The 12691-nt window shown below is 33.0% G+C and overlaps 1 protein-coding gene across 1 annotated transcript; it reads right to left on the bottom strand.

The window, feature by feature from the left end:
* Positions 1 to 5276: 5276 nt before the first annotated feature.
* Positions 5277 to 6215, bottom strand: LOC136986927 (lysozyme c-1-like). The gene is made up of 5 exons (XM_067284570.1): positions 6043 to 6215; positions 5872 to 5960; positions 5736 to 5799; positions 5532 to 5607; positions 5277 to 5465 (listed from the first exon to the last, which is right to left on the bottom strand). Exons 1-5 carry the CDS (start codon positions 6176 to 6178, stop codon positions 5399 to 5401), a joined length of 432 nt encoding a protein of 143 aa, XP_067140671.1. The 5' UTR covers positions 6179 to 6215; the 3' UTR covers positions 5277 to 5398.
* Positions 6216 to 12691: the final 6476 nt, after the last annotated feature.

Raw genomic sequence — 12691 nt, 5'->3', positions numbered from 1 at the left:
AAGTAGCCCGCGAAGCTAAAGTTGAACAATTTGCTTTCACTTAAATTAATGTTTAAAAATCTTAATTGGATAATTTATTCTTACAATAATAGACTGTCTGTGCAACGTACCCACACTGTTTGTATTTATCCCGATGAACAATGCAAATGAATGTTAACTTTTAAATTAATCGTAGTCGCAACGCATGCGCATATAAATGGCAATCGCATAAAATGGCGCAAAATCATGTGTCAGACAGTAACGTGACAGCCCCTGGCTTCAAACCACTTGTTACTCCTTGTTTGTGTACTTGAATTTACTTTCAATTTTAGTTTTTTTTATTTATTCATACAGCGAACAGAAGCAGGTATGTTAGTTTAGTAATTATTGTTTTAAATGTTATTAATATTTATCCCTATTATTTTAGAATGAATAAACCAAGTACAGGCCGGAAAAAATAAAAACTTATCATTATTTATTTATCATTATTAATTATTTATTAAAATATCTATGAAAAACCCTAAAATTGTTTGTCCATATTCATAGTCGCCCGCAAACTATTTTTTACCGAAAAAATAGCTCCTAAGGGATAAAAGTTTGGCCACACCTGATGTATATGATTAAAAATAAAGATTAGTTTCAAAAGGAAAACAGTAAATAAATAAACAATAAAACCTAGACGTAACCATTGATCCATCTACTAAAAGCGTAAGCGTGTAAGGAAAGATGGCGTATGCATGAATGACATCTGCAGACATCTACCTTCTACAATTCTTATTTGACTGTTTTTAATACAAATCGGAATATCTTCGGGTAGAAATGGATAAATCGAGACATTCCGAAAAACATTTTCCAATTGGGACGAAGTAGTCCAAATCAGATAAATCTCAAAAATCGGGACGTGTGGCAACTCTGGAGATGTCTGCAGATGTCATTCATGCATATGTCGCCTTTCCTTACACGGTTACGCTCTTACAACGGCTTACATGGCAGTTAGTAGATGGATCAATGGTTACGTCTGGCCATAGTCTAGGTTTTATTGTTTATTTATTTACTGTTTCTCCTAAGAAAATACCCTGTAGGACTGTCAATTTGAAACTGGCCCAACATAATGGTAGGGTTACCATTAGGGATTGTAATCCAGCTGGATTTTTGCTGGACCAACATCATTCCAGCTGGATCCAGCGCAGATGTATTTTTGGTGCAATAAAGTGTTATCTATCTATTTATCCAGCAATCTATGGTTTTTTTAAAGGAATAAAACATTTTTTATAAATACTTAAGAAACTTTTATTATTTAGACTGGTCACTATAAATCAGTAAAACTTCTTACGCATTTAGGTAGTAAAGTTAACTTTGGTTCGGTTTAACACTTGAGATAGAGATAATTAACTTTAAATGTTTACTTAGATTATAATTATAATTAAGTAATCTTTAAGTTAAATAATAGCAAAGGTATTATTTAACTAAATAGCTACTAATTAATTTATATTAGTATATTATAATAATGTAAGGACAGATAATCAATGGCTAAGTGGCTGTCAATCTTACAAGTTTTCTTATCTAGGCTCTACATGTAAGTCTGTAGTTATTTATAACTAATTTAATTATTCGTGTTAGTAAAGTAGTGAGTAAGTAATTAGTAGTTAGTTATTATTATCACAATCAAGAATCACATACATTCATGTCATCATATATCTAAGATACTGATAATCATTCATTTAATTAACTATTTAACTAACTAGGTAGTCTCAGTTTCTCACTAATTTTCACAATAAAATTGCCTAGCCTAGCCCACTAACCACTTATAGAATAAAAGTTAAAAACTCTTACTTAATAGAATTAGAGTAGAAGTTATAAAATATTAGTCTTGTCTTGAATAAGGTATTTTAAAGGATTAAATAAAATTAAATCAATCACTTCTGTTATTTTTTTTTTTTTTACTTTTCTGGAAGTAGGATCTCAAGAAACAAATGGTATTGATGGTGTTGTCTCCCAACCTACTTCTTAATGAACTGCATATATATCCCGCTGCGGAGAAGGCCCTTTCTGCCTCTACGTTAGTTGGTTTCAGGGTCATCAAATAATCATAAATCGTTCCATCACGTGATTCATTGACGTCACAACCGACCGTAAATTAGAATTATGCACCGGGACTAGGAGAGGAGCTACTTATTTTATTTAGCGCGAAGACACTTTATTCAGCGAGAGCGGAAAGTCAACTGGCAATTAGATCAGCAGAGGCAAAAGGGTGGGAGGTACGGTGTAGAGAGGAGGTGTAGCACATGTCGCACTGAACGGCGACGTCACTTTCGCCGCCGAGCGATAGCGCACGTAGCAAAGCGGCAACGCGACGACGTAGACTTTTGCGGCTTTATTTAGAAAGTTAATTGAGTACAATATTTGCGGATCCGCAGCGCTGGATCCAGCTGGATTGCTGGATGAGGGATCCAGCAATTGCAATCCCTAGTTACCATACATCCGTATTAAGTATGGACAGTCCGTGCTTTAAAGGCTCTGTCCGTACCGTACTTACAAGTAATAAACAAAATGTCCGTACTTTTCAACTGATCGCGCAGTTAATATTTAAATCATAATCACTTAGATTTAGATTTGACAAAAGGTACTAAATTTTTTGATAATTATTATCGTATTTGTTGGATAGGTGGCAACAGTGTATAAGCAAATGCGACACGCGCTTAGGAGGAGGAATGAATCATCCGGTGATTGGCTGCAGCTGCCACGTGATCTAAACGTCACGGTCTCTTTTCTCTAGAAGAAGCACGTGATTGCGTTATACAGAGTGGATATAAAAAAAAATGTTTCGCATCTCGTTGGTTTTAATGCAATTTTGTTTTAAATACGAAACTACAATTTTCATTTCATTGCTGGTACTTTCAAATTTATTATATTATCAGAAAAAAACGGATTTATTTTTAGAAAACTACAAATGCACAATAAACGACAAAAAAAAAAACAATAAAATTCATTCGTCTCAAGTAACAAATCAATGTCCAAAGCAAATAACAAATGATACCTAACAATATTTATTTAAAAACAAAACATTTCCTGTATATTCGTGTACGGTACGAACTTATTCTGGTAGCAAAGTCAATGTTTAATCTAAATATTCTATAATTGCTAACGAACGAAAAGATGGCTTCGATATCTCGTGCTAACATCAATAACATAGAAATGCGTCCTGCAGAAGAATCACTGCACGACAATATTACAAAATTTACATATTGTGAAAGCATCTTTCAAAAAAATCAAGATTTAATTGCAGCCGAGGATTCTTCATCGATTTCAGAAGTTGCGAAGGCGATTACAAAATAAATACCATATACTAACGAGCAATTATTTATTGTGAAATGGTTACAATGCCGGGCATCAATTTTTAATCACATTTTTAATTTATCCAACTTAAAATATATGCTCTCCATCTTAAATTAGTAATCTAGCTCGCGAACATTATTGTGAAGTTCCAAAAACGGGTTGAAATTAAACATTTATTATAGAAATTTGTTAAAAAGAAACTACAAAAAAACTTCCATTGTTAAAACCGATCAAAGATCGGATTAGTTGTGCAAGTCACCTGAAACCGAGACGAGAAAAAAAAATATTACTAATGTAAACCATGACGCAATAAATGTAAACGAGCGTCCTCCAGTAGAGATGGACCCTTGACAAGGCGCTCGTATATAAGCAATTAGAACATAGAAACTTTTGAAAAGGGGAAAGGTTAATGATAAAAAGGGACATCGCGTCGAGTCGCTAAAATTCTAAAACGTCATAGACTAGACAACAATGGAGGTAAAATATGAGCGCAAGTTCCAAAGTCCCATCGACACCTTCCGTCCAGAGTTAACGGATGGTGTCATGTAGATTCTTCAAAGCGGACTTTTCTTGTGAAACGAACAGGTATCGTCTTTCGCCTAGGGACAAACGAGGGACCAATCGGGGAGCGGGAAAAAGGGACGTGGAGCCAATCCCAATCAGGACAGACAAAAAGGGGAGAACGGAGATTGATAATGCCGATCTTGACAGTCACGACACGCACTCAGTGAAGTCCAAAGCAAAAAGACGTTGTGTCAACGCACGGAAGACTAAATTTTCCGCACTTCTGCTCATCCAGAGAGCCGTGCCGCCGAGGCCAACCGACAAATCCCCTCACCTGTCGCTGCCCCGAGGCCCACCATCGAGCAACAATAGAAAAAAACCACCTTCGACGCTTTGGACGTTCGAACATTCGTTTGTTGAAAGAAACTATTTGTGCATAGTGTAAGTTATTTCATAGTATTAAAATAAATGGGGTTTTTTGTAAGATTCTTGTTATCTGTGTCTTCTCCGCCACGGGATTAATGATCCTCTCCTAAAAGTCGGCTAATTTACATTATACTTTAGCTTTAATAATAGACTCGTGCCTGTAGACTATCTGTTTCTCAATCTCTAACGAATCGTCGCCCCCTTCGATAAAACCGTTACGTAGTATCGCCCCCTTCACTTCGAAAAAAATTTTGTCAATCAAATTTTGTAATCAGGACCCCCGAATATTATAATTCCTGCCACGTGACAGAAAAGGGTTAAAAGTGGAAGGAAGAAGGATTATAGGAATGCTATTTGTTTAATTATTGTACGATATAATGAATAAAATATTTAATTATTCTTAATATAATGTTTTACTATATCGCCCCCAGAAAATTGTTTTTCGCCCCCCAAAATATAAATTGTTGCTAATCGCCCCCCAACATGGAAAAATCGCCCCCGTTGAGAAACACTGATCTAACACCTTTCGGTGGGAAATATATGAATTGACATAACGCTATTTCCGATTTCAATCGAAAATTCGTATATAGTTAATCGGGAATTCCTGCCCCTAAGGTTGCCATATGTCGTTTCGCCTGTCATCTACTGCCATCGTTCTTGAGATTAAGGAAAGACAAACGGACGGACGACGATAGGCATTTATAGGTCTACAATTTTTTTCAAATTGCAGCCAATTAAATTTGTTTTTCCAGTAACATATAAATCTTATTGTAAAAATCTGCATTTATTCAATTCGCACAAAAAAATCTAAACATAGATTAGAAATTAGCAGAAAAATTGCAATATGTATTATAACTTTTTTCTCCAGAAAACATTTCTGTGTAGAACAGTGTTATATTTTATAATTAATATAGCGTTCTTTAACTTTATTTTTAATTTGGAAATCGATTATTTTAAGCAATTTCGAATTCTAAAACTCCATCTCGCTCTAACAATATAAATATTGCGTTTATATCTAAGATATTTTCAACTTTTTTTTATTATCAACATTTTTATTTGATAAAAATTCACTACAAAAATTTCATTAGAAATAAGCAATTTGAGTCATCTCAAGCTTCTACATTTTTAAAAATGTGAATATTTTGAAGTTACGTTAATACTTGCAACCGTTCACATATTGTTGCAAATTTTTACCTCTGCAATGATTCTTCCAGCCATACCTGTTAATTAAATAACCGTAATAATTAATTAATTATATTTAATTTTAATATGATCGAGATACGTACCAAGCATTAAATTTATGTCTTTTATAAATGATCTTGGCACATCTCAAGTCGTCGGCGAGATTATCGTCCAACAGACCTAGAAATATTCGTAAAGTGATTGCGATTGCGTGTTTAAAGTAGTGGGAATCGAACCGACATTATTCGCGTTGTCGGCCGAGTTTTATAATCTATTCCGATATCCGATAATAAGAAGCCCAGACTTACTCGAACATTTCACATTGCAGTCGTTGTGGGGTCCGGGAGGGCTGCACCAATAACGATCGTTAATCTACCAATAAATTTTAAAATCGTAAATGCGAATACGGCCGATATATTGGCAATATAAAACCTGCATTGTTACCTGGAAAATTCCGTGATCTTTGCTTCCGTTTCTGTTTCTGTTCGTGGCACGGCTATTGAAATTGCTTTCGTGTCTTATCAAACACAGCCCTTGAAAATGTCAGAGACATAATGTGTGTTTATATTAAATAATGAATTAATAAAAGTAACGAAGCTTTCGATTTGTACTTACAGTTTGGAATTTCGTGTCTAGGAAAGCCATTTCTGACTAAAATGGTGGCCATCTCGCATCTTTTAAAGACCTTTGCTTCTTCAATGGCGATCATCGAGAAAGCAAAAATAATGAAAAGAGATAACTGTGAAGCCATCTTCTGTCCAATGCTTGTTCTCTCATGATAAGCGAGAATTAAATGGCTAGTATTTATACAAAATTTTCGCGTACTTTAACCGTTTACTTTTATCGTGAAGTAGATTTCAACGTAATGCATATATTTTCTTCCGGTTGTGCAACTGGAAATATGGGAATACCATCCGAATAAAGTTTATTCAGAACTTTATCGAACATTGGTGAATAAACTTTCATTTCTTTTTATTTCAGTTTTTGCTGAAATGTTTAAAATACTTTCTCGATATTTTAAATAATGTTAAAACATTTTTTTCATAATTAAGATATTAAGCTAATGGAAAAAAGAGGGAAATTTGATGAGGGTTTGTACCAACGTGCGGACTCGTAGAGAATTTAATTTTATTGCAAACAGTTCTCATTGTTTATGCCATTTTTGTGAATTATACATAAATATTTGTATGTATAAATTTGGAATTACTAAAAAATAATTTAACAAATCGTACTAAATTCTTCGTGCTATCGCACTTGAACCTTGATAGCGTGAACAATTTATGATGGACAACGTACAGTTTATATTAAGATTTCTATTTTTTAATTCTGTTAAGAACATTCTATTTTACGAATTACGAATCGATATGTAAATTAATGAATGTCAAATCGCGCAAATCTTTAATCGGAAATTTTATTCATGATTTCACCCACGATACGTGTTATAGAATATAGACAAGCTTATTTAGTCTTTCGATATAACATTTAAATTGAAAAATTAAATTAGAAACATAATAAAATAAGCATTGTTCTGTTCGAAAAATAATTCTTTATTTTCAAAGTTAACAAAATAATAGAATATTTCGATTAATTTCATTTAATAAAGCTTTAATAATTTATTGATTTTAGTTCATATTATGTATAAAGCAAATTTGAATTCTGTATATTTTCAAATATAACAATAGAAAATATTTTAATTGTTTAAACAAAATACATTTGCATAAAATATTATTTGCCTATAATAAACGAGATATTTTTTATTTACTTAAATTAATATTACAAACAGACGAATTAACAATTATCTAATCTCGAACAATAAAATCTTACCTACGTTCAACATAAGTTGAAGTGTGTAAGATTTATTTGTTCAATAGAATAATAATTTTATTTCATAAATTATTCTCAAAATAAATATATTTATTTCGTGTTATCTGTTTCTTGCTTATTTAAAATTTGCATTTGCTGTCTTTATTACACAGTAGTTTTACTTTCCTTGCTGTTATATATAACAGAGGGAAAGTATGGCGATCGTCAAAAAATGGCCCCCAAGATTTTTACATTTTTGGACTATTGGGACCTTGAAACGTTCTGGAATGCAAAAAAATTTAGGGGTAATTTCTGCATGTACGGGTGTTAGTGCGTGTGAGGGGCACGATTTTGTTTACCCTGTTTGAAGCTTAATAACATCTGTGCTTTTTGTCGAAAATTTCTGAAATTTTGCTGTTTATTAGGGTATTGATGTTATTAAATTTTGTTGATTAAAGATCGAGGAGTGGGGAGATAGAGGGGGGGGTCAGGTATTATATCTCGAGTAGGGTCGGACTTAATGAAGATTTTACTTGTTATTTGGCTGTAATTTAAAAAAATTGTAGACCTATAAATTTCCACTATCGTCCGGCTGTCCGACTGTCTTTCCTGAATCTGGAGATCGGAGTCGAAAAATGAAAGAGAAGACCAAGTATGGAAAGATTCGAGGCAGGGGGTCCCGATTAACTGTATACATACTTCCGATGCAAACCGGAAGTTACGTTATTTAAATTCAAAAAGTTAACTCCGAAAGGTGCTAGATAGATGACTGTAAGACTTACTAACGGAAAAGTATGATGTACAGTACAGGTGCAAGACACTACTAATTTGAGTTGGAGAGCATATATTTTTAATTTAAAAATTATTAAAAATATGATTAATTAGCATTTACAATTTTTTTCATAAAACTCGTCTCCACCTTCAAAATTTGGAGACAATCTTCTTGCCAATTTATAGTAATAATATAAAATGTTTTAAAATAAAATGTCATATCAGATAGCGCCAAACGCAATTTAAATACAATTTTTTTCAGATAAAATCATCATCGTGCTTTTCAATATGTTGTAAATTTTTAAGATACTGTAAAATTGGGATTGTTTTGAACACGAATCGATAAACTTGAAAGTGAAAGTGTAAAGGTTCATGTTTGTATTCAACGTCTTCTCTTCCTAAAACGATTGCTCATGATGAAATTAGTACAAAAGTCCAAATGTATTACACATTATTACGAAATCTCTTTTATTTATTTATTTTTCTCGATCATTTTGAATTGATTAATCAGGAAAGTGATCTCATTCTATCATCCTTCCTACAAATCCAGTAAAGATAATCAAATTTAGAATTTAATTACACGCCTATGTATAGATACATTGCAGTGATGTATGCTATGGGGTGTAGCCACCCCGACATCCTTCACCCATTTCGAAAAACATAACCGGTATAAGCGGTTTTAAAATACTTATAGAATTATTTTTAAGTAAATTCTATTTCTACTAAGTTATATATAAGCTATGGATGTTTGCGTGGGGGCACGATTTTGTTCACTCTCTTTGAAGCTTAATAATTTTTATGTCTTTTGTCAAAAATTTCTGAAATTTTGCAGCGGGGTTTGTTTATTAGAGAGATTGATTGTATTAAATTTTGGTGATTAAAGGTCTAGAGGATGGGAAGATAGAGTCCTGTGTATCTCTAGTAGGGTAAGACGTAATGTCGATTTTATTCTTTATTAGCATTTATAATGTTTTATAAAACCCATTCCTACCCTCAAAATTAAGCTTTTTGCCATTTTATAATAGTTAAAAATATTATACATATATTATACTATTATATGTATTTTAAATTTACAGGCTAATCAGACGTATGAGACTCTATTATGCTATTTAGACCATTTTTATTAACATATCACAATATTAAAATATACTTCAAAGTTAAAAATATAAAAAAATATTCAATCAAATGGCGCGACCAAATGTTGCCGGGAAAGTTAAGCAACTCGTTGCCGGATTTTTTTTCATAAGTCACGTGCCATGGGAGATTGTGCGAAGAAGCATCAGGGGCGAGTGCTTAGTGCATTGATTACGTGATGCATCCTTTCCGGTTAGCAATACTGTCAAACGGAAATTAATTGCACAAAATGCGTGTGTTTGGTTTGTGGAATTTTGCGCAATTAATACCTGATTAACACTTTCAACTAATGTAGGCCCAGCTGGATATGGATATGCGTCGTGTAACCAAAATACTAGACACTAGCCCCTGATGCTTCTCTGTACAATCTCCTATGACACGTGATTTATGAAAAAATCCTGTATATTAAAAATATATTATTTATAAATTCGTAATTGATTCGAATAGTAAGAGTCAAAAATGGTTCTTAGTGTTTAAAATAACTTCGCATCCAATAGAAAATAATTAAGAAGAGACAAGAAGAAAACAAATATTAGCAAACGATCTGGTTATATTTATATTATTATAACAGTCATATTACGATTGATTAAACTAAATATAAATATTTTAATACAAGGCGCGTGTAGACACTTGAAATTTATTCGAATTGTTGGAAATGGAAAAGAAATTTATATTTTATGTTCATTTATAAGCCTTAATTATATGCAATTAAAAATTCTGTATAATGTTAGAAACACTCGGAAACAAACATTACGTACCGAAGCAGGGAGAGACTCAAAATAAACGTCACACGGCCCCGTGACTTTGATCCTGAGGTGTGTAAATAAGGATAATATATGAAGAAAGCGTATTGTTTTTAAGTGTTTCTTCTATTATAAAGAATTTTGAATTTTATGTATTTTATTATGTCGACATTCAAATTAGTTTTCAATAAAAAGAATTAACTAAAATCTGCTAAATATGAAAAGGATATAACGTTAAGCAATAATATTATTGTGTACAATCTCGAGACTAATAACCTTTATCGCGTCTCTTTAATACGAATTGTTAAAAAAAGGTGATAAAGGTCACTGGTCTTGAGATTGTACAAAATAATCTTCTTGCTCAGTAGTTTCCGAGTTATTTGCGACACCATCTTTATGTAAAACTAAAATGGCGTATTAACTTAACTACTAAATAATATAATTTATCTCATTTCAAAACATTTTATCAAAATACAAAGTGATTTTATCGCTTAGCATACCAAACATTAGTCAATAAATTTTTTTATTGCTTTATGATTTCGTACGAAAATTGACATGCATTTATCTTCTTGTAAAAGAATTTTTCCTAAAGACAATGCCGAAAATAGCATCCTCCAGCATCCACGCGAATTATTGAGGAACGTTTGCATTTCTTAGAGAAAGACCCACCCTGTATAATTAAACGCTTTCTTAGAATATTTTAAGCATTTACATAATTATCATTTTAAAAATATTTGCAATAACTAAATATATAATAATATTTACTTAAAATTAATGATAAAAATGATATTTAAGTATTGTATAACGTTAGACATCGATACAAAAGAATTACTTTGTTATTGTTTGAATTTCTTTGTTATTGAAGTGTCGTTGACCCTTTTCGGAAAAACCCGATAGAAAATACCAAAGATTACGAAAGATCGAAGGTTTCTGCATTAATCATAATTAACTACTGTCAAACGTTAATTTTATTTCCTAAATTCTGTGGAAAAGAAATTCGTATTCCGAATTCCTAATTAAATATTTTAAAACAAACATTGCGTTTAATAGTAAATGATTTTTAATTTAAAATATTCGTTCTTCGATGACCGATAACGTCATCGTTTTAATAACGGATTCTAATGACATTTCAAAATATTTTAAACCCGTAAATTATTATACAGCTGTAATATTTATAATGTGGTATGTATTTTCTTCAATAAGATGTGTATTAAACAGAGTTTGATACGATACATTAGCATTTTATAATTTAGACTAAACATTGATAAATTAGCGATAAAATTAATTATACTTTAATTATTGAATATATATTTCGTAAATGGACACGTTAACTATACTATTAAAGGGACCATACTCTCAAGATAACAGCATGACATTTTGTCATTACGAATATATTTATATCTTAGTTTTCTAGGAGTATATTTTTTATGTAGCGTACAGGTGGTTATTTCGTGATATGATCGGTAATTCGTGAGCGAGTCCTTTAGCCTATATATTGGCTGCAATTTGAAAAAATTGTAGTTATAAATGCCCACTGGTATTTGTCTGTATGGCAGTCTGTCCGTTGTCTGCTTCCTTATTTAAGATTTGTTGACAAGCAACTTATTTATATGGGGCCCAATTTAAATTTTGTCTAGGGCCCGCTAGAGGCTTAATCCGGCGCTGGGAGTTAGATAAACGAATCAATCGCTAACAGGTAAAATATGATGTACAGTACAGGAGCAAGCCACTACTAATTTCAAATGGGAAGCGTATATTTTAAATTAAATAAATTAAAAATATGATTAAAAATTTCAGCTCGGCATTGTGACCATGTCACAATAAATAATTGCTCGTATACTGAACACTTTCCATTCTGGCGACTTTAAAAAATTTATCTTCTTCACATTGATGGCATCTCGAGTAGTAATTGTATGATATATTGGTTATTTTGTCGTACCTCAAAAAGTATGGCAGATACTTAACTAACATTATCTGCAAGTTATACATACTATCGTGAAAGCCGCGAATTTACGCATTTGACGGAACTTCCGATTTGTCGGAAATTGTAACAAATCCGACGGAAGAACGCGCCGGATGAGAAATTAGATCATCATCACCGTTTTGATAAGAATCTGATGGAAAAATTGACACGTAAGTGCCAACTCAGCGCTGTTGTGTCAAGTTTTGACGGTCATGTGAACCCCTTTCCCACGTTAAGAAAATAAAAACGAGAGTCGCCGGAACTCTAGGAGAGCGATTCAACGAGAAGTTATATCGGGACATCGTGTGCATCCCGTCTCTCGGGCCTCCATAAGTCGGACTGGACCCCAAGAAGAGGAGAAGACATCCGTTGGAAGAACATCCACGACAATAACCCCTCCATACAACGAAGTTCGTCGAATCGCCTCTCCGCTACGCATAAGAGAGGTATTTAGGGGGCTAGAAACTTGTAAACTCTCTCCTCGAGCAAACCATTAGAAATAGAACGAGCACGCGTTTCGCGAGCAACGTAGAACTATTTGGCTCTCCTCCCGATAGGAGTATTTGTACTTGTATTTAATCGCCTATTTAACCACATGTATTTAACCTGTATATCCTACCTTTAGTTATAGAATAAACGCTGTTGTTATGTTAAGACCTGTCTCCTGTCAACCTAAGGACGCCTGCCGACTTACCGACGACTTCCCCCACTCACTTTTTGCCCTCCTAGCCATCCAACGACACCGAGATCGGGCTTTACCAGCCCGTGTAGATTAAGTGGTCAGAAAGGGATTAACCCCTGACCCCCTGCTTATCTCACACTATCATTTTACTTCTTTAATCGACGATAA

The sequence above is a fragment of the Centruroides vittatus genome, unplaced genomic scaffold (genome assembly GCF_030686945.1).
Source record: "Centruroides vittatus isolate TY-2023 unplaced genomic scaffold, ASM3068694v2 scaffold_1323, whole genome shotgun sequence".
NCBI lineage: Eukaryota > Metazoa > Arthropoda > Arachnida > Scorpiones > Buthidae > Centruroides > Centruroides vittatus.
Note: the sequence above shows the minus strand (reverse complement) of the source record. Positions and strands in the feature narration are given on the sequence as shown.